Source organism: Corapipo altera, unplaced genomic scaffold (assembly GCF_003945725.1).
Source record: "Corapipo altera isolate COAL_440 unplaced genomic scaffold, ASM394572v1 268, whole genome shotgun sequence".
NCBI lineage: Eukaryota > Metazoa > Chordata > Aves > Passeriformes > Pipridae > Corapipo > Corapipo altera.
This window is the reverse complement of record NW_020884901.1, coordinates 4,620,629-4,640,517: the sequence shown is the minus strand read 5'-3', so window position 1 is coordinate 4,640,517 and position 19,889 is coordinate 4,620,629. Positions and strand designations below refer to the sequence as shown.

Genomic DNA, 19,889 nt, shown 5'->3' with positions numbered 1-19,889 from the left:
ACGGGGGGGGTCACGGCTCTTGGGACCCCGCCATGGCGGGCCCTGGGCCGGGCCACCACAGGCGGGGTGTTGCCATGGCAACCCATCCGGGTCTTCCCTTGGCCCCGCCCCCGAGGGTGTCACGTGAGTTCGACGTCACGTCCGGCGCCGCCAGGTAGGGGGTGGGAGGAGCGCAGCGCACGGGGTGGCCACGCCCCCCGGCGCGAGGGGGGCCCTGAGGGATTGGGGGGATTGTCCCGGTCCTGGTACTGATCCCAGTCCCGATCCCAGTCCTAGTCCCGGTCCCTGTCGTCTTCCCGGTCCTCGTCCTGGTCTTGGTCTTAGTCCAAGTCCACGTTCTCGTCCCGATCCCGGTCCTGGTTCTCATCCCCGTCCCGGTCCTGGTCCAGGTCCATGCCCTGGTCCCGGTCCCGATTTTGGTCCTAGTCCCAGTCCTGGTCCTCGTCCTGGTCTCATTCCTGATCCCGGTCCCTGGCCTGATCCCGATCCTGGTCCTAATCCTGGATGGTGATCCCGATCCCTGTCCCGGCACTGCGGTGCCGCTGGTCCCGCGGCCCCCTCACGTCAGGGCCTGGGAGGGGGGTTCGTGCCTCCTCTGTCCCCCGCTCCGGCTCGGAACGGGGGATGGGTGATGCCCCCGCAGGGTGGGAGGCCTGGTAGCGGGTCCTCTGCCCCTAGAAACGCTCCAGGAGGGGTCCAGGGCTGGGCACAGCCTGGGTGGTGGGTCCTGGTGACCCTCTAAGGGTGAGGTGTGGGGTCAGTCCTGCTGCCCCCCGGGAGCTCCTGAGGGGAGACAAGGCTGGGCTGGGGGGTCAGTGGTGCTGCTCCCCCCTCAAAAGGGGGTGCGGAGCCTGGTAGAGGGGCTGGTGGTGCCCTGAGGAGGAGCACGAGGTGGTGCTGCACATCTGTCCCGGGGCCAGGGCCAGCCTGTGCCGCAGGGATCAGCACAGTCCTGGCCATCGTGTGCTCTCGGGGAATGTGTGAGGCGGTGACAGAGAACAGGTGGGAGCAAAACTCTGCCAAGGGGCCCCTGAAAAAGTGCGTTCTCTGTGTTTGATAGGCAGAGAGAAACCAGGCCAGTGGCACCGCTCTGGAGGGTGGTGATGTGCTCACATCTCACTTTGTTCTGCCCTGATCAAAGCCACGCAGATGGATTTGTTCTGGTAACTTTCAGTTTTGTTGAGGTGAGTGAGGAGACACAGCACTGATTCCCTGCTATTTTCTGACCTAGCTTTCAGCAGTTCTGCTTCCTACAGCACCTACATCTGTGCTCCAGTAAGCAGCTTTTTAAAGCAGAGGGTGTTCGTGGGTTCTGCCTGTCCCCTTCCCCACCTGCAAAGAAATATCTCTGTTTGCAAGGAAATAACTATTTTTTAAAGCTACCTGAGCTCTAAAAAGCTCAGGTACTGAGCTCACCTGGTGCCTGAGCACCTGGTTTGTCCATCACTAACATCAGAATTTGGGCTGGGAGCTTTGCTTTGTACAAAGTAGAATATAGGCTGGAATTAAGCTGTTGTGTTCCTGCAGAACCAGTGGAAGAATAAGCAAGGTTTCCAGCTTAGGACTGCAGGCAGAAGCAGGGGAGATGAAAAATGTGTCAGTTTAGTAATTTGATTTTTGCAGTTACTCCTGCAGATCCAACAGAAACACATGAATTTGGAGAGCAAGAGAACTTTGGGAAATGAGTTACCATGAGCTACTTGTAGCAGAAATTGGAGTGATGCTTTCTGTTAAGTGATGTTCAGCTCACTGTGAGCCAAAGGGTGATGCTGCTCTTCTCTTCTGCTCCAAGGTTTGGACACACCTTTGACAGGATGTTGGGGTTTCTGAAGGAGCCTGTTGTGGTCACTGCAGAGATCAATGTGAACCTCGTGGCCCTGACTGTGATGGGATTAGTAACTCGCCTTTGGGGCCTCTGTTATCCACGGGCTGTGGTGTGAGTAGAAGAGTTTATTTTCTGCTTGATTGACACAGGCTTGTTTTTTAAACCTTTATGAGTAAGAATGCAGGAGCAGAAGAGCAGAGCTTGACTGATGTCAGCCTCTGTAAATCACAGAATCATGGAATGGTTTGGGTGGGAAGGGACCTTAAAGCTCGTCTCATTCCAACCCCCTGCCATGGGCAGGGACACCTTCCACTAGCCCAGGTTGCTCCAAGCCCCATCCAACCTGGCCTTGGACACTTCCAGGGATGGGGCAGCCACAGCTTCTCTGGGCAACCTGTGCCAGGGCCTCACCACCTTCACAGGGAAGAATTTCTTCCCAATATCTAATCTAAAGCTACTCCCTGTCAGTGTGAAGCCATTCCCCCTTGTCCTGTCACTCCAGGCCCTTGTAGTCTCTCTCCATCTTTCCTGTAGTCTCTCTTCAGGTACTGGGAGACCACAATTAGACCACCCCTGTCCCTTCTCTTTTCCAGGATGAACAATCCCAATACAGTGATAGTGTTTCCCTAATACAACTTCCCAAGGGGAAGGTAAAGGTGCAAAACCTCAGTGCTTCGTTAACTTTCTGCCAACAAGTCAGTATTTGCTTTCCTATTGTCCCTGCAGGATAATTCCAGTTAGATTTGACATATTTCTGCCTTTTGTGTTTCAGTTTTGATGAAGTTTATTATGGCCAATTTGTGTCGCTCTACATGAAGAGGATCTTCTTTGTGGATGACAGTGGCCCACCTTTTGGCCACATGCTGCTGGCCTTGGGAGGTGGGGTCTCCTGGAACTGGGAAGTGCCTGTTGCCTGTTGCTGTGGGAGACAGAAGTGCTGGTTAAAAATGAGTTGTCAGATCCAGTTACTGGGGAAAAGCACAAGGCAGATGTGAGATTTTGATGTGGAGAGAAGTGGGTTTTCTTTTATTTTGTACTGTTAGGAGGCTGTTGTATGAGTAGAGTGGAGGTGATGGATCCATGTATCCATTACCTCACTATTATCCAATCCTTTGGATAAAGTGAAGGGTGAGATGAGAACTGCTGGTGACAAGACATAGACAACCAACAGACTCTCAGGCCTGAGTTCCTTTCTGTAGCTGAGATATGCACAACATGAAAGTGTCTGTATGGGACGGGGAGATTAAATATACATCTGACTTTGTCACTGAGAATCTGTCGTTCCCAATTTATATTCTTTGTGCCTCTGCACATTCTCAAGCACTGCTGCAGGCAGATCACTGTCAAAGAGGACCCTTTTGGGAAAGGGGGCCCTCATGCCTGGAAAAGCTGTGTGTTTGGGAAATGGTTCCCAATTTAGCAGCAGTTTTTGTACTTGTTTTGAGACTGGAAGTTCTGAATTGTTGCTTATGTTGTAGGTTACTTAGGAGGATTTGATGGAAACTTCTTATGGAACAGGATTGGAGCTGGTAAGAGCTGTTTTTAACTGACTCATTCTTTTGAGAAAAGCTGAATTTCAGAGGCTGACATATTCCTTTTGCCTGACTAGTGAAAATAACACTTTACCTGACACCTTCCCTTCTCCTTTTCAATAAGTCTTCTGCAGGTCTCAAACAGAAATACAAGGCACTGTGATTCCAGATTTTTTAAATTCAGCTAAAACAGCTTAAGCAGTACAAGGTGGACAATAAATTAGCACAAGTCAGCGTTAGATTCAACAATTAAGGAGTTCTGTAGTGGTCTGTGCTCTCTGCAGTTAAGTTTCCAGTCGGTCATTGCTGTTGTCTCCTGTTCCAGAATACACCATGAACGTTCCTGTGTGGTCCCTGCGGCTCCTGCCAGCCCTGGCTGGTGCTCTCTGTGTGCCTTTAGCCTACCAGATCCTGGTGGAACTGCACTTCTCCCACTGTGCTGCACTTGGAGCTGCTCTTCTGATCCTCTTAGGTAAGATTATTCCACTGAGACCCATTCTTCATACGTGGGGATGAGTCCCTTTTCCCCTCAGGGATTTTTAGGGTGCACAGAAGGCTGGAGGAGTATCTCCTCCCCACAGAACACTGACAACATATTGGAGCCCACATTCATGTCTGGCCTGTGCTGAGCTCCCTGGCCCTCTGTATCCTCACAGCTCTGCAGCAGGCTGCCCTTCTGGGCTTTATACAAGTTCACTTCAGTACTAAGCAAAGTGAGCAGCCTTAACAGCCTCACAGAAAACCACATTTCTTGTATCCAAGGAGGCCTGTACTCCCTCCCTCAGTGGTTTACAGGATGAGTTGCAACATATTGGTTTTTAACAGCAGGACAACCCTGCTCTCAGTCAGAGCTCATCTAATTTCTTCATCTGCAAACTGCAGCAAACCAGCCTGTGTCCTTAGCACTGTGGTTTGACTCTGTTCTGGTGTGTTCAGCTCAGTTCATTTTGTTTCTCTGAGGGGCTGTTGGCAGCTGCCTGAAAGGGCAAGAGCCTCTCAGCAGCCCTTTAGCAGCCTGATAAGAGAAACCTCTCCTAGCTACTGACTGCTCTGATTCTGGCTCCTTGCAGCTCCCTGTCTTGCAGATTTGTTGTTGTGCTCATTGCCTGCTGGACTCACTGCCCTGACTGCCTTGAGAAGCACCTCTCTGCATTTACCAGCATTGATTTTCTTTGCCTTTGTAGGAAGCACAGCAGCTTTATCTGCCTCCTGCCAGAGTTTACTGCTTGCTCACCTCTTTGTCTTGGAGACAGTTATGGCTGTATGCTTTGCTCCTGCTGGAAGGTTTTAGTCCCTTATAAACCCAGCACCTCCCCACTACAGCCAGCAGGAATTGGCTGTCCCTGGAGGGCAGGTCCTTCTGTTGGATAACAGTGCAATTGTCTGAGGTAGCATTTGCCTGTAGATAAATTTCTCTAATTTTGTGTCTATCTCTCTTTTCCCACAGAGAACTCTCTGATCACTCAGTCAAGGTTCATGCTCCTGGAATCAATATTGATTTTTTTTATCCTACTTGCAGTTTTGTCCTACCTGAAGTTCTACAATTTGCAGAGGCACAGGTAAAGCTGTCTCCCATCCTTTTGGATATTCTTGTGGTGACTTTTTTGGTCGCAGACTGTGGGGTTTTTTTCTATAAATCATTTCATCACTTTGTAGTTGACTTCATCTGTCTGTAAAACCCAATGCTTTTGCTGCTCCAGAAGGTTTTGCAGCAGCATTAAAGACTGTTTTAACTGTTAGCAAGGTTGTCTTTTTTTTTTTATTTTACAATAGAAGTAAAATCCCTTGGGAGCACTTCTTTGCCCACCCATATTTTTATTGGAAGGTAACACTAAAGATAACAGGTCACTTAATGCTCCTTTATTACTGTTTACATGCATTGAATTTAGAGATACTTGTCTTTTTTGTTCTCTGATCCTTGCAGAGGATAAAGTAATATTTAGTGTAGTAAAATTATCTTTAAAGCAAACTCAGCAAGTGATTTAGTACATTTATCTTTAAGATCCTTCTCTGGAAGGTGGTGGTTTTGGCTCATGCTGACTGGAGTAGCCTGTTCATGTGCAGTTGGGTAAGTGATGGTGTCTTACTTGGACTTTATTGCCTCCTGTTCAAGGGAAAGTTTGAATATTTATATCTTATATTAGGTAGTTGTGTAGGTTTTAACCTTGTTCATTTTTTATGCACTTTCTTCTCAGAGTGAAATACATGGGCCTGTTTACCTATATGCTGCTCTTGGCCATTGCAGGGCTGCACTTCTGGCACATGATAGGAGACCAGACCTTGTCAAATGTAGGTACTACAACATGCAGGATATACTGTGTAACTTTTCAGTGCAGGAAGCAGCCAGGGGCCCACAGATAACAATGCTGACTGTAGCTGGGTTTTCTGCTAAAATTCCTTGTAGGGAAACCCTCCTTTCAAAGAACAGTTCCCAGGTTATTTGCTGGGGAAGATGGAGTTAAGTTTAAGAAAAACACTTGTGTGTGTGACTGGCTTTTCTGCTCTCTTCCATGTCTTGGTGATTTGTGACTCAAAACCTACACTGTCTCACATACCTTTGGCTAGCTGCAGTTCACATCCTCAGTGGAAGTTATCCAGTTGTCCACAAAGTTACAGCTGAATGAGGAGGGTGGGGGAAACCTAGAAAAGGCAAACAAAACAAGCCAAGTGCACTGTTGTTTTTAATATTTTTCTCATCTGGAGGATGAAACCAGTGAGTTTTCCCTGTTCCCCCAGGTTTCCTTGCTGTGCCATTTTCTAGCCCGGGGACTGGCCCTTGTCCTGCTCCCAGTGGTGATGTACCTGTCCTTCTTCTATGTCCACTTGGCTCTGCTCTATCGCTCTGGGCCTCACGACCAGATCATGACAAGTGCTTTCCAAGCCAGCTTAGAGGTAAAGGAAACGTGGCCACAGAACTGATTTATTAGGGAGAAAAAGGGGAAAGCTGTCTTATGTTCACTATTAGAAGAAAGGTGTGCAATACTGTTCCCTTGATCCTGCATATTTGTTCCTTTTATGTCATTTAACCACTTTGCTGCTGTAGTACTGCTTTAAGATGAAGCAATAATGACTGAAATCCTAATAACAGATGAAAAGCTGTTTTCCCAGTGAACCAAGAACAATATTTTCACTCTTCTGCAGAAGGTTTGTCCCTTCTTGCAGGAAACTCCACAGAAGTAGATACAGTACTGAACTCTTGAGTGGTGACACGGTATACTACAGGATAACAGTATGATTTTCTATAGAAGAGTGCTTAGTCTGTCCTTTAGAACAGCACGGCTTTAGGGATATTCCCTGACACCCTGCAGCCATTTAGGCATTGGTGTATTTACTGTCCTCTGAGTACGGTGTTGTGAGACTTGACTTTTGTAGATGAAACCAAATGAGAAGGCACTGTGCTAAGGTCTGCTCTGTTAAAGCAACAGGGGACTCATAATAGAACTTAAACAGCCTCTGAGTTGTTTCTTCTTCTTTCTACTTATCCTGTCCTTACCCTTCTCAGGGTGGGCTGGCTCGGATCACTCAGGGCCAGCCCTTAGAGGTGGCCTATGGCTCTCAGATCACCCTGCGGAACGTGCTGGGCAAGCCCATGCAGTGTTGGCTCCACTCTCACACGAACACTTATCCCATCAGGTGAGGAATCTGGGTGAAAGTGTGCTCTGGTGCTTCATCTGCCAGTCCAAGTATTGTGGTTTGTGTCCTGGCAATGGCTTCATTAATGCTTTAGATTCCCTGTGCTCTGCAGGAAGGAGCCAGTGATCTGGTGCTGGTTTGTCTTGCTGGTGAGCACAGAAATGTGCCCTTCCACTTCTGTGGGGTTTTTAACTCTCTGTGCAGGTATGAGAATGGCCGAGGGAGTTCCCATCAACAGCAGGTGACCTGCTATCCCTTCAAGGATGTGAACAACTGGTGGATTGTCAAAGATCCTGGAATGTGAGTATGTAAGAGATTTCAATGCAAGCTACATGCTTCCAGAACCTAACCAAGGTATAGCTTGGCTTGGACATAACTCTTCTCTGCTTATGGGTGCAGAGGCCATGTGTGATCTGAGTAAGTGATTGCAGCTGCAGAGTTGGTAAAGGCAGCTCCTTGCAGGATCCTCCTCAATGTGGTAAAAGCATTGAGGACTCTGAAATCCTGTCTGAACTGCTCCTGCCAGAACGTGGGCTGTGCTGTGCACAAGGGAAACTTGAAAGACTCACAGGACCAGTGTAAATTCTTCAGGTGCTTTGCATGAAAGGGGAGTTCTGCTCTTTGAAGTGTGTGAGCCATGGCATTAGAGTGTCTTGGTGAGTTTTATCAAACTTGGATGAGTCTCAGAAGAGAGTAGAAATCACTTTTGCAAAATAAGTAGTTCTTTGTATTAAAAGTGTTGGATGAGCTTAGAATCTGCTACGTGGGGAGGGATTCCAAGTGGTACCTGTACCTGAGAGGCCTGGTTTGTGCTGAAGTGTTTTGCCACTGTCACTGTCAGTGCAGAGCAGGACTCTTTGTTCTTGTTTTGCCAGTAAAAGCCCTTGAGTGATATAATTTCATATTGATCAAAAGGTTGCTTTTGTAGATTTCTTATGTTGCTCTGGGAACTATATAAAGAGTCCTTGTAGAAGGGCTGTGTGTCATTATAAATCATATCTATGTTGAGAAAGTTTGTCCATGGTACAAACCTTTCAAGTAGGGACTCTACCAGAAGTATAGAAACCTAATATATTCTTAAAATTCTTCAAACTCAAGACTCCTACAAACAGGTGCAAAGTCCTTCTATAGAACAGCAAAATACAGGCAGCAGTTTGGTGAACTGCAGTGTTCCCCCTTGCCATGACCCTGTCCAGAAGGAAGATGAGAGTTTGGTCTGCGTGGTGGAGAAAGCCATTGATCTCTCTTATAATTCTGCCAAAGTGACATCAGCTGTAGTACAGCACTTGTGAGACTCACTGAAGCACTCACTTGTTCCACAGAAGCCACCAAACAGCTGTGGGATGGGAATAACCTTAATTCACTCCTGACTGACCTGGATTCAGACCACTGACCTAATGCCTGCGGTGTCAGTATCCCATTACTGATCCTCTGACTCACTGTGCCCTTAACTCACCTTTCCCTTCATGAGCTTTGTTTCCATTCTGGTACAATCTATATATTGCTTTAATTTCTCATCTTCCTGCTTAAATATCTGCCTGCAGCTTCTTGACCTGACACTTTGGTCACAACAAGGTTGTGTTATATATAAAGATATATCAAATTTAACCATTTCCTCTTGGGTGTCACTTCACCAGGCAGCAGCTGGTGGTGAGTAACCCCCCCCGGCCCGTCAGGCATGGACACATTGTGCAGCTGGTCCACGGCATCACAACCCGCTACCTCAACACGTAAGTCCCTTCCTCTTCCTCTGCTCTGCCAGTCCTGCCTCACTCTGCTGTGTTGTCTCTCAGAGTAACCCTTCAGGGGGTGAAGCACAGTGACCTTGCATTCAGATGTGCCATAAACTGCCTGTTAGTCAGACAGTGCAGCAAGGAGGGACCTCGTGTGGTTAGTTCCATAAGCCATCCCTGTGGCCCAGAGGGAGGATGCTCTGTGCTTATTTATTTTTTGCAGCTGACTTGGCAGTGGGATTTGATCTTAATCACAAATTGCTCGGTGGCTGTTCACTGTTTCTGGTCCTCTCTATGAGGGACCGGTGATGGTTTTTCCCGTGTTCACATTTCATGGTAGTTCTGCAGATTCCTAAACAGAGTCCCTTCTGTGAGCCTTCATCCTTCACTGCCCCCCCTCCAGGCAGGTGCAGGGATTTAATATTTTGTGTAACTTAACCCAGAGACAACTCGATTTTGTTGGCATACTCCTGCATGAAGGATGTGCTCTGGAAGTTAGGAAGATGTGTTGGAGAATCCAGTGTGCTGTGGCTCATTGCCACAGATTCTTGCCTGTGTTGAAAGCCTGCAGTATGAAATTGCCTCCTGACTGCTTCCCAAAGGGCATCTGCTTGAATATCACTCAGATTAGGAAGGGGGCTGCTCTGAACTTGGGTTTTGCCATGTCCCTTCCAAACCTAATTTGTTCATTATTGGAAAGCCCAGTGAACAGCGTCTCTGTTTGTCACAATCAATCAGTGCTTGTTCTTCAGCCTGGCATCACAGGCATCTGCATTGGCTTCCTCTGAGCCTGTTCCTGGCAGCTCTGGGTTTTGGGGAGTGCTCTCTCTCTCAGAGTAAACAGTGCAATCTGTATAAGAGAGTTACTTTTCACTTTATTACTGAATCCAGTCTAAACCAATCCCATATGGTTTTGCTTTTTATATGAATTTGGGAAATGGTGGTGGAGGATCTTATTTTACTTGTCTTCTAGGCATGATGTTGCTGCCCCTCTGAGCCCCCACTCCCAGGAAGTTTCCTGCTATATTGATTATAACATCTCCATGCCAGCACAGAACCTCTGGAGAGTGGTGAGTGGTCAAAGGGAGGGGAGGAGCTGATCATGTTCCAGCAGAAACAGCTGGGACAACATGACAATCCAAAGCCATCTTTCTGTTGTAGGAGATTGTAAATCGGGAGTCTGACACAGATGTGTGGAAGACAATTCTGTCAGAAGTGAGGTTTGTTCATGTCAACACCTCTGCAGTGCTAAAGGCAAGTGGGTTTATGTTTATGTGCTACAGCTTTTGTTTCATGCAGTGCTTGTATTCTCACAAACTACTCATCTCTCTGCTCCCAAATAACTAAACGACTACAAAAATAACCAAATAAGTAAATAAAAGGAAACAATAAACTTGCTCAGGGTGACAAAAAACCAGCATGTGTTTTAGGTAGTCGTATTTCATCCCTTTTTAGCATCAGAGCTGTCCTGCTTCTCAGGAGGTTGAGCACTGTACACTGCTGAGGCTTAGAATTTGATGCTGAGTCTGAGTAGCACGTGACAGCAGCTGGAGTAGTTAAGGATCTTTTTCTTCACAGAGTTTGCCAGAATCACTGACTTTATGGCTGTAGCATTTGTCGAGACAGCACTGCATGGTGACTCTTCACATACACTTTCTAGCAATCCCTTGCTGGCCTCCCAGGCAGGGCCTGGGAACTTCCATCCTGAAGATCAGGTTGGCAGCACTGTAGGTTCACAGCCATCTTTCACTTTCAGCTCAGTGGAGCATCTCTGCCCGAGTGGGGATACCGGCAGCTGGAGGTGGTTGGAGAGAAGCTGTCCAAAGGCTACCACCAGAGCATGCTGTGGAATGTGGAAGAGCACAGATATGGGAAAAGTAGGTCTCAGCAGATTTCTGTGACTGGGGAACACTTCATGTTGATGGGAAGGTGGTACTGTGTGTATGTGTGTTCAGTTGGCCCTGTCATGATGTCAGAATCCTTACAAATTCCCTCAGAGTGCTGTTGCAGTTGGATGATGTATTGGAGAAGGGCTCCTGGGAGAGTGAGGAGCCAGGAGTATATCCTGTGTGCTTCCCTTTCTAGCTTTCTGCCCGTTATGTCGTTATTTCTGAGCTATGCTGTTTTCTTCCAGGCCAAGAGCAAAAAGAGAGGGAAGTGGAACTCCACTCTCCCACACAGATGGACATCAGTAAAAACCTCAGCTTCATGGCAAAGTTCACAGAATTGCAGGTGAGTGTCTTGTTATTCCCTTTATCTTTCCTCCTGGTGCAGAGTAGAAACCTGAGCGTATCTGCAGACTCTGAGCCTAAGGATCCATTGTTTATTCCTTGCTGATAGTCTGGCTTCCTCACTGAAAAAAAATATTTCAGAATGCACTTATAAGGGCATTAGAGACCTGTGCTGTTCAGTAATGAATACCCAAGTGATTGTGTAACAAAAAAGGGGGAGGAAAATCTGTTGGGCACCCAGAAGCTGCATGAAACTGAACTGTAATGTGTGGTACATGGAAAGTGCATTATATAAGGACAAAATAAAACCTTTGTATTGATCAGTATCCATGTGAGACAGGCAAAATCTTTCTCCACTCCCAGGTTAGGAACTTAGCATCTTATATCTGGAACTGTTCAACCACCTGTTGCTCCCATTCTGAAAGCTTTCTGTTTCCTTTTTTTTTCTAGTGGAAAATACTCACATTAAAAAATGAAGACACAGAACATAAGTACAGCTCCTCTGCTCTGGACTGGATCACAATGGACACAAATATTGCCTACTGGCTCCACCCCACCTCTGGGGTAAGTACAAGAGGCAGAAGTAACTGTGAACCGGGTGAGAAAGGAGACTTCAGTTCACATGTGAGCTCCAGGAGTGGGAGTCCAAGCAGGGCTGCAGTTCCAGCCAAGGACTCTTCCTCTGCTAATGTATTTTCCCTGAGGTTTGAGGTTTTTATTTTATGAGATACAGCTTTGACAGTAGTGACTTTTAATTAAATCATGTCTTCTTGAACTTTTTTTTAAAGGTAAACTGCAGTATAATAGTTTCCATTATTGATTCTAATTTAGAAGATGAGTTCATCTCCAATAGCATTTTTCAAATGCCTTCCATTACAAAAGAGTCTCAAAGCAGCAAAGTTTATCAGCCAGCTTTGTTTCAGGTTACTAGCCAGGCACATTCTGAGGTTTAATTTAGCAAGTATGTGTATGTAATATTTAAACTTACTTAAAAGAACCACTGCATGTCCCTGCTTCTGGCTGACCATCATCTATCCTGCAGGCCCAGATCCACCTCCTTGGGAATGTTGTCACCTGGGCTTCAGCTAATGCTGCTGCTCTGGTCTACATGTGTCTGTCCCTGTGGTACTTGATCCGACGGAGGAGGAGGATTTATGACATCCCTGAAGGTCTGATTCCACTCCGTGTGTGTGTCCAGGTGGAGGGTTGTGGCTTGCTCTGCTCTGAGATGCCATCTCCCATCTCCTGCAGATTCCTGGCAGCTCTGGGTGTCAGCTGGGGGTGTCTGTGGTGGAGGCTGGGTTGTGAACTACCTGCCCTTCTTCCTGATGGAGAAAACACTTTTCCTGTACCACTACCTGCCTGCCCTCACATTCCAGATTCTCCTGATTCCCGTCGTGTTACAGCACCTCGGTGATCATCTCTGCAGGTATTTGGCTTTAACAGAGACAGTTCTCTTTAACAAGGGAAGTGACACAGTTCTTTTCTCCAGGGCTGTCACCTGGACAAGCTGCTGCAGGGAGAGCAGTGGTTTTTCCAGCAGAGGCCACACTCTGTCATTTGCCTTTAGAGAAACAGGCCAGGTGTAGGTCTTCCTTTTGGATGAAGTGTTCGTCCAGCTTTGATGTAACTTGACTGCTCTTTCCTGCTCTCATCCCAGGTCTGTGCTGCTCAAGAGCATGTTCAGTGCACTGATTGTAGCCTGGTTCTCCTCAGTGTACTTTGTCTACTGCACCTTCAGCCCCGTGACCTACGGGCAGCCCGCGCTGTCCGTGACGGAACTCAAGGACTTGCGCTGGAAGGACAGCTGGAACATCCTCATCCGAAAACAGTGACCACTACAAATCGTGTTACAGCCAAAAGGAAACACCTTTTGTGCAAAGCCAAGGATTTATTGTTAGTATAACTGAAATCTTAACAGTCGGATCAAGTAATTGATAGTAGTCCAGATCTAACGATTACAGGAAAAGAAAAGAGCACTGTTACAGAAAAGCTCTCAACAGGAATACATTTATGAGCACAATTCCCAGTTTCTGCCCCTGTTACATTCACCCTTCCACTGCCCCTCAGGGCCTGAAGGTTGCTGACTTCAGGCAACGGCATCCCAGGCTCCTTTGCTGGGAAGAACATGCTGCAACAATTTCTTCTTCCTCTTTCTGACAGTGGTGGTTTCTTCCTTCTTTAATTGCATTTCACAGAGGGCTATTTCATGTGTTTCCCAGCACCTTGGTCTACAATTCCATGATAAAAGTTATGAAAAATAGGCACTCTCCAACACATCAGATATTTTTCTCTTGTTACTCCTAAAAAAAAAAGGTTTTCCACGCTCTGAAGCTTATCCATTCTTTAACAATCAGTAACTGGCCCTGCAGCCTTCAGCACCATCCCATGACTCTATTCCTCAACAATGCATTATTTGCCCCCACTTTCACTGCTCTGCTATCATCCCTATTTATGTAAATACAGCATTAAGCCACATTTATAAATAGTTCATTCTGCATAGAATAATGACTTGTTACTATTATCTATGTGTAATCATTTGGCATAACCATCATTTTTAAGAAGCAAAAATAAAAAGACATTAGAAAATTACTGTTACAGCTAAACAAGCTAAAACAAGGCTTTGGGCAAGCCAGGAAGTCAGCCAGAGCCAGAAGAATCCTCTGGCCTTGTGGCATTGATGTGAAGCCTAAAGGCCTGTTACCAGCCCTGGCTGTATTGTATTTACTGGGCTGCAGGGTTACACCTCAAATCCCACGGGAAGAGGAACTCTGGGCAAGGTAGGACTGATCCTGCTGAGAAGGAAACCTGCTCTAACTTGTGCACGTGGGTTCAGGGTAAAAACACTGCAACCCAAACCATGGCCTGTTCTAGCAGAGGAATTCACAGAGGAGGGGGAAGGCAGAGGTGAAGGACTAGGATTGCCCAGTGGGGAATTTGTAATGGCTCTAGTTATTTAACCAGGGTTACAGTACTTTGGCCACATCCCATTTCTTATCTCCATGTGGCTGCAGCAGCAGGTCCTTTAATACAGCACAAAGCTGCCCAGAACAGCAGCCCCACAGAGCAGGGGCTCTTTGTGGAGTTCCTCACAGCTCTAACAAATGCTATTCAAGGCTCTAACAAATGCTTTGAGCTCCCCCCTGGCCTCCAGAGGAAGGTATGATCCAACACCACAGTCATTCAAAGTAGGGTTTAGTGACTATTTTGCTCCTACTGTAATCAGCCCTGAGAGCTAATGCTTCAGTGCAGTAGCTCATAGTCTAAGTCTGTCACCCTGAGCTAAACAGCACCCAGCAGCAGTCAGGAAATGACCTGTCTTCTCCTGGGCACTGCAGAAGTACCACTCAGCTGAGGAGATCACTGAGATACCAACCCTTCACCCATTTCCAGTGTTGAAAAGACTACAGGATGAAAGTGCAGACTGCATTTCTTAGGTTTGTTCTTTTTGTTTTTTTCCTAAATCTTCAGTCATGACAGAACTAAAGGCAACAATTCTGTTGAGTACAAGAGCTCCTCCAGCAGTGTCCTTTCTGTACCTTTTTTGCTGATGTAGTCCAAGTAGCACAATTACCTTTTATATAAAATGGTCATTTTTGATCACTGTTCGTTCATTTGTTTATTAGGCAAAGTAAGACACCCACAACCAACACAGCCAGATGCTGTTTTAGAAAACTAGCAAATATGAAAAAGTTCCTCTTAATAACATTTCCCTCCCACCCTCATTCTTAAAATTACACTGTAAGTCCAGACTCAAGAACAGTATCACAAGGACAATTTCAAAGGCCCAACCAGCACTTCATTTCAGATGTTTTCTTTTTCCAGACACTTTACTGTAATCACTTATCTGGGGTAAACTACAGAAACTGGGATGTCACTGTTTATACTTCTTGTCTGCTTGTTTTAGAAAACCAGACATTCTTGAGTTTAAGCTGCTGGAGTGCAAGGCAAGCGCTCTGACCCTGTCTGAGGGTACAACATGTCCAGGCAGCTGCCTGTGCCAGCAGAAGGAGGGTCCTGCCATTCCCAGCTTCCCCCCTTGCTGGTCTCACCAGCCATCTCTGGAAGTGGACAGATTCTGCCCAGCAGAATTTGCAACCAGCAGTACAGAAATGCACTAAAAGACACTAATACTGACAAGGTCAGGTTTCTGTTTCCATGAGCAACTCAATCCAGCTGGAGCTCACACATTCAGTAACTGTGGTAAAGGTGACTGTTTGGGTACAAAAAAATAATCATACAGTGTAGCTAGACTTGGGAGCTTAGAAAGGAATAAATTAGGAATCAAGAGACAATAAACTTCTTGGGCCTGTCCCTGGTGAACTGCAAGTTCCCATTTCTCCCAGACAGTCTCTGTCTCACCCTTATCTCAGGGCAGAGATGCCCCTACAAGTCAAACCCCCTGCCCCCACAGGCTGGCCAGCAGCACAGCAAGGCCAGAACTCAAGGTGCCAACAAGGTGGAGAAGAGTAAGGGCTGCACCTGTTTGTTAAAATTAACAGGGACAGAGGAAAAAAAACCCAAGAGGCAGATAATTTTCCTGGTAAGGAAGCCCATCATCAGGGAAATGGGGTATCTTACTAATCACCTGATAGTGTTTAATTTTCAGGGAGGTCTTCAGCAGTAGATCTCATTTTAAAAATTAAAAAAAGGCAAGTAGCACTGCCTTTAACCAGTTCATCAAGTAACATAATTCCAGACATCTTAGGGAGAAAAGGGAGGGGTTTGGAGGGGAGAGGGGCCGATGGCCAACTCCATCCTCTCCCCTCTGTGAGAAGGTTCACACCAGGATCCCCTCCACTGCCAGGATGATTTAAAGGGCACTTCACCAACCATTCTGTCGAAGTCCTTTCCCAAAGTTGTCTTCAGTGTTGGTCTGGACCAGAGGCAAACCCAGGTTAGTGTGGACGGCTGCTGGACTCCAGGTGGGAGCGTTTTCCTGCTGCCAGGACACTGCTGCTCTCCGTGGGCTCCGGGAACGGGCGCTTGTAGGTCCGGCCGTGCCCGTTCATCGCCCCTCGCTGCCACTTGCAGATGTCCCCGTTCAGGATGTCCTGAATGTGCTGCACTATGAGGTTTATAGCAACTGCAGAGAGGAATGGGAAATGTGGGACGTGAAGGCTTTCCTGGCTGAGTTATCTAGAAAATGTGGAGCATCCAGCCCTGCTCTGCTCAAGTTTTAACAAGCCCTTAAATGAAACTCTGCCTGCTGTCTGCAGCGAGGTCAGACCTCCACGGGTCACTTTTCCAGCCCTCCACAGGCTGAGCAGCTCCCTCCCCTCCAGCCCTCCAGCAAAACACCTTTCCTTAGAAGCACGTGCCACTCGCTCTCTTCCCAACCCCAAGGGTGTCTCCCCAGGGAAATCAGAGAACCCAACTCCCTTTTACCCATGTTGTCAACTCCTCGGGGGATGATCACATCTGCATACTTCTTTGTCTGAAAAACAGGAACAGTGGTGGAGGCTGTTAATGGAAAAGTCAGCTTCATTCTAGGAAGGAGTGACCAAAGGCCAGAAAACTGGGGCAAAGAGGGAGGGTTTCTGTTTCTTCCAGGGTTGTAAGTTAAAGCTCTCAGTCATGGTTACACCTAAATTAATTAAGACATCACTGTGGCTAACGTGCACTGGATTTAAGGCCAGGGATTGTTCTTACTGTACCTTTGCAAAGAATCACCAGGTGGAAGCAGCAGGTCAGGTGTAGAGCCCTTGTTTTTACACTTCTGAGCTGCCTTCAAATAGTGACCACTTCAGGCAAGGTCTGTTTGCCAAGAGCTGGTCCTAATCAGCATTTCATAAGCCATTGCTAAATCTCTGCTGAGAGCCAAGGTACCCAATGTGCATGTGAAATTCCTGCCTGCCGCCTCTGATAACATTTTACTGATCTTTACCACCACAGCACTCCTGCTTTTTCTTCCCCCACTACTTGGAAAAAAGCTGGCAAAATTCAGCATTTCTAACGAGTACTTTTACAGCCCCAGAATTCCTTTGATCTAGAGCAGGAGGAGCCTGAGTTAGCCTTTTCCAGCTTATTTAATCCACATAAAGGATTTTGTTCTCAAAGGTTTTTTTTACAAATTAATTTGGTTATGTGAGCACCTAAATTGTCCCTGCACTATATAGTACAGCAAACAGTGCTAGAATGGTCTGTCCCAGGTTTTCCCCAGTGTTCCCTTGGAGAGAGGCTGCTGGAAACCAAGCTCTTTTTTCTTCCTACAAGTCTTAAGAATAAACGGAGAGTGGGAGTGTTTCAGTCAGAGGGGCCCATGCTAAAATAGCCCCAGCAGCCAGCAGTGAGGAAATGTGCTGGAGGCATTTCCATGGTGCTTCGCCAGCAGAAGGGACCATTTCAGTTCCTTAACAACCAGCTGGGAATGGTTGAAGACATGAGGTAGAGGGGAGAGCGTGGGATTTGTGAAATACAAATACCAAAATACCAAGAGTCCACACTGCTGTGTCTACAGTGCAGTTAATCCCCAGATGACCCTGCTCCTCTCCCCAGTGCCCAGAAAAAGCCCCATAAATCAAATTAGTGAAACATTCCCTACCGGTAAGCAGAACTCCTCAAAGGCAGGCTTGACAAAGGTGGTGTACTGGGTGAGGATCTGCTCAAGGTCCCTCCCACGTTTCATATCTCGCAGAACTGGGATGGGGAGATAAAACCCCTGAGTGTTGCCACATGGCTGAGGATGGATAAGGAGCACGAGCTGGTTCTGCCCGTGCCGGCGGAGCCGTTACCTCGGCGGGACAGCCGCACATCCGAGTCCGTGTCCACAAAGAGGCGGAGGTGGAACATGTCCCGAATGTCCTGATTGTAGAAAACCAGGATCCCCTCAAAGAGGACGACGTCAGCAGGATAGACCACCGTGGTCTCTGCCAGCCTGACAGGAGAAAACACCCACAGCACACTGTTAAATGGGTGTCACATCAGCACCAAGAGACCCATCCCCAGGCTGGGACACCCACAGACACCACCTGAGGCTTGACACAAAACCAGAACCTACCGAGAATGTGTCACGAAGTCGTACGTTGGTACCTCAACTGTTTTGCCCTCGACAATATTTTTCAGGGTTGAATGCATCAAATCGTTATCGAAAGCATCTGTGAGAGGAAGGTTCGAAGAGGAGGAGTGTGAGATGCTGCTGTATCAAATGTTCAGCCCAGATTTTTCCAGACCCAAAGGAAAATCTCTTTGCCCAGTGTTTCACCAGGAAAAAAAGAACTTATGGCTTATTCTTCCCTACTGGCAGCCGACATTCCCTGTCTGAGCGACAATTGCTGTACTTGGTTACAGAGATAGGGAAGAGGCAATTTGCTGTTTATAAGCAACTACAGCACAATAAAATTAAGAACCCAAAGGTGAAGTTGGTTTCACCAAACCACTCGGTAATTGTATAGTTTCCTGCAACTCTGTTAGTCAAGAGCCAGTTGGAAAACCTCAGGCATTCTTAATGGTTTCAGTACCCGCCCCTGTGCACCCACAGCAGCTCCAGACTGCAGCCAAGGGCAGATCCCTGTCCCGCCTGCAATCCTCCCCCGGGCCGGGGAGCAGCTGTTTGTGCAGACAAGAAGCATAAGGAAAGGATTTGGGGAATGATGTGGTGCATTACAGAGCCTCTCCGGAGCCGGGAGCAGGCCGGGATGCTCCGCAGCTCTCCATGGCTGCAGGAGGGCAGCGCCAGCCGTCAGTAACAACGGGCACGAGGGAAGGACGAACGGATGTTTTGGTGGGTGGGGGGGGGAGAGAGCATTTCTGCTCTCCAGCACTTCCCATTTCCGACAGGCCCTTGCCGTGCTCCAAGCACACCCTGCTCCGGGGGCACGGCGCGGGGCTCACCCGGGTGGTCGAAGTTGTACTGCCCCTTGAGCGCCTTGGCCTGCTGCTCGGCCGTCAGCACCTTGTAGAAGCTGTCCTGGCTCAGGATCAGCACCTTCCGCTGCCGCTGCTCCACCTCGTTCTGCCCCAGCAGCTCCATGATCTTCTCGCACACTGTGGACTGAGCGGGACGGGGGCTCAGCCGGGGCCCGGGCCCAGCCCAGCCCCTCCTGCGGGGGGGGGGGAAGCGGCACCGGCGATGCCCGGGCGGGCGCCGCGCAGCGCCCGCGGTCCGCGGGGCGCCCGGGGAGAGGAGCTCAGCCCCGACAGACCCCGAACGCGGCGGGTCTCACCTTTCCGCTGGCGGTGCCGCCGCTGACGCCGATGAGGAAGGGCTTCGGGTGCGGCCGCTCCGGGTCGGGGCCGCCGGCGGAGGCCATGGCGGGACGGGCACCGTGAGGGGCGGGGCGGGGGGCGGGGCGTGACCCTCAGGGGGCGTGGCTTTCTAGGGGCGTGGTCGATGGGGCGTGGCCATGTGCGCTGAGCGCGTCCGTTCTCAGCCGCGGGCACGGGCGGACAGAGGGACAGGCAGCTCCGCCTCGTTGCAAACAGCGCTGCCGTATCCCGGCACACTGTGTGTGTGTCTGTCTGTGTGTCGGTGTCTGTGCTTACACCGGTTCCCGAGTGCACACGTAAGGAACAGGTACGTGGGAACTGTGCGTGTGAAGAAGCACCTGAAGGTACAACACAGAGACACGAGGGTGTGTAACGTAGGGATAAGACGTGTGCAGTGTGTGCGCACACACGTACTGTGATATAGGTACGTACACACACATGTCAAGTATTAATAGCTGTAGATAAAATATATGCATTTTTATATACATTTTGTAGATAAATAGACACAACCGGAACACGCAGGCGGCACGTTCTACGTGTAAATATAAAATATAAAATTTTAAAATAAAACCAAATCATATGTTTATACATGTAAAAATCGCTGTGTAGCTCGGTTGACTGCTCCCTGCGCCCAGCGCCGGCTCCATCGGCTGCGGCACCGCGATGGACCCCAGACACCCTCCCCGGGGCAGCACGGACGCCTCCCCGCGGTCCCAGCCCGGGGGTC

At 48.3% G+C, this 19,889-nt stretch overlaps 2 protein-coding genes across 5 annotated transcripts; one reads left to right on the top strand and one right to left on the bottom strand.

Annotated features, from left to right (window-relative positions):
• The first annotated feature begins 103 nt into the window (after positions 1 to 103).
• POMT1 (protein O-mannosyltransferase 1) lies at positions 104 to 14,557 on the top strand. 4 transcript variants are annotated; one of them, XM_027649991.1, is made up of 21 exons: positions 104 to 154; positions 1,061 to 1,184; positions 1,793 to 1,936; positions 2,598 to 2,704; positions 3,304 to 3,354; positions 3,683 to 3,829; positions 4,805 to 4,916; positions 5,360 to 5,425; positions 5,553 to 5,646; positions 6,094 to 6,249; positions 6,860 to 6,990; positions 7,195 to 7,290; positions 8,628 to 8,720; positions 9,697 to 9,793; positions 9,885 to 9,977; positions 10,480 to 10,600; positions 10,858 to 10,955; positions 11,405 to 11,518; positions 11,997 to 12,123; positions 12,206 to 12,383; positions 12,615 to 14,557. In XM_027649991.1, the coding sequence occupies exons 3-21, from the start codon at positions 1,815 to 1,817 to the stop codon at positions 12,787 to 12,789; spliced, it is 2,178 nt and encodes a 725-aa protein (XP_027505792.1). In that variant the 5' UTR covers positions 104 to 154; positions 1,061 to 1,184; positions 1,793 to 1,814; the 3' UTR covers positions 12,790 to 14,557. The 4 variants fall into 4 exon arrangements, with proteins under 4 accessions (XP_027505792.1, XP_027505793.1, XP_027505796.1 ...); XM_027649992.1 differs by lacking the exon at positions 104 to 154 and adding an exon at positions 180 to 383; XM_027649995.1 differs by lacking the exon at positions 104 to 154 and adding an exon at positions 372 to 389.
• On the bottom strand, positions 14,548 to 19,230 carry UCK1 (uridine-cytidine kinase 1). Its single transcript, XM_027649996.1, has 7 exons — positions 19,120 to 19,230; positions 18,788 to 18,947; positions 17,955 to 18,051; positions 17,689 to 17,831; positions 17,499 to 17,593; positions 16,343 to 16,391; positions 14,548 to 16,040 (listed from the first exon to the last, which is right to left on the bottom strand). Exons 1-7 carry the CDS (start codon positions 19,204 to 19,206, stop codon positions 15,853 to 15,855), a joined length of 819 nt encoding a protein of 272 aa, XP_027505797.1. The 5' UTR covers positions 19,207 to 19,230; the 3' UTR covers positions 14,548 to 15,852.
• Positions 19,231 to 19,889: the final 659 nt, after the last annotated feature.

Coding starts and splice junctions, on each gene's coding strand:
- POMT1 (XM_027649991.1), top strand. CDS start 1,815: ATGTTGGGGTTTCTGAAGGAGCCTGTTGTGGTCACTGCAGAGATCAAT. Junction 5,647..6,093: donor GAGACCAGACCTTGTCAAAT/GTAGGTACTACA, acceptor CTGTTCCCCCAG/GTTTCCTTGCTGTGCCATTT. Junction 12,124..12,205: donor GATTTATGACATCCCTGAAG/GTCTGATTCCAC, acceptor CATCTCCTGCAG/ATTCCTGGCAGCTCTGGGTG.
- UCK1 (XM_027649996.1), bottom strand. CDS start 19,206: ATGGCCTCCGCCGGCGGCCCCGACCCGGAGCGGCCGCACCCGAAGCCC. Junction 17,832..17,954: donor GACTTCGTGACACATTCTCG/GTAGGTTCTGGT, acceptor TTCTCCTGTCAG/GCTGGCAGAGACCACGGTGG. Junction 16,041..16,342: donor CCGAGGAGTTGACAACATGG/GTAAAAGGGAGT, acceptor TCCTCTCTGCAG/TTGCTATAAACCTCATAGTG.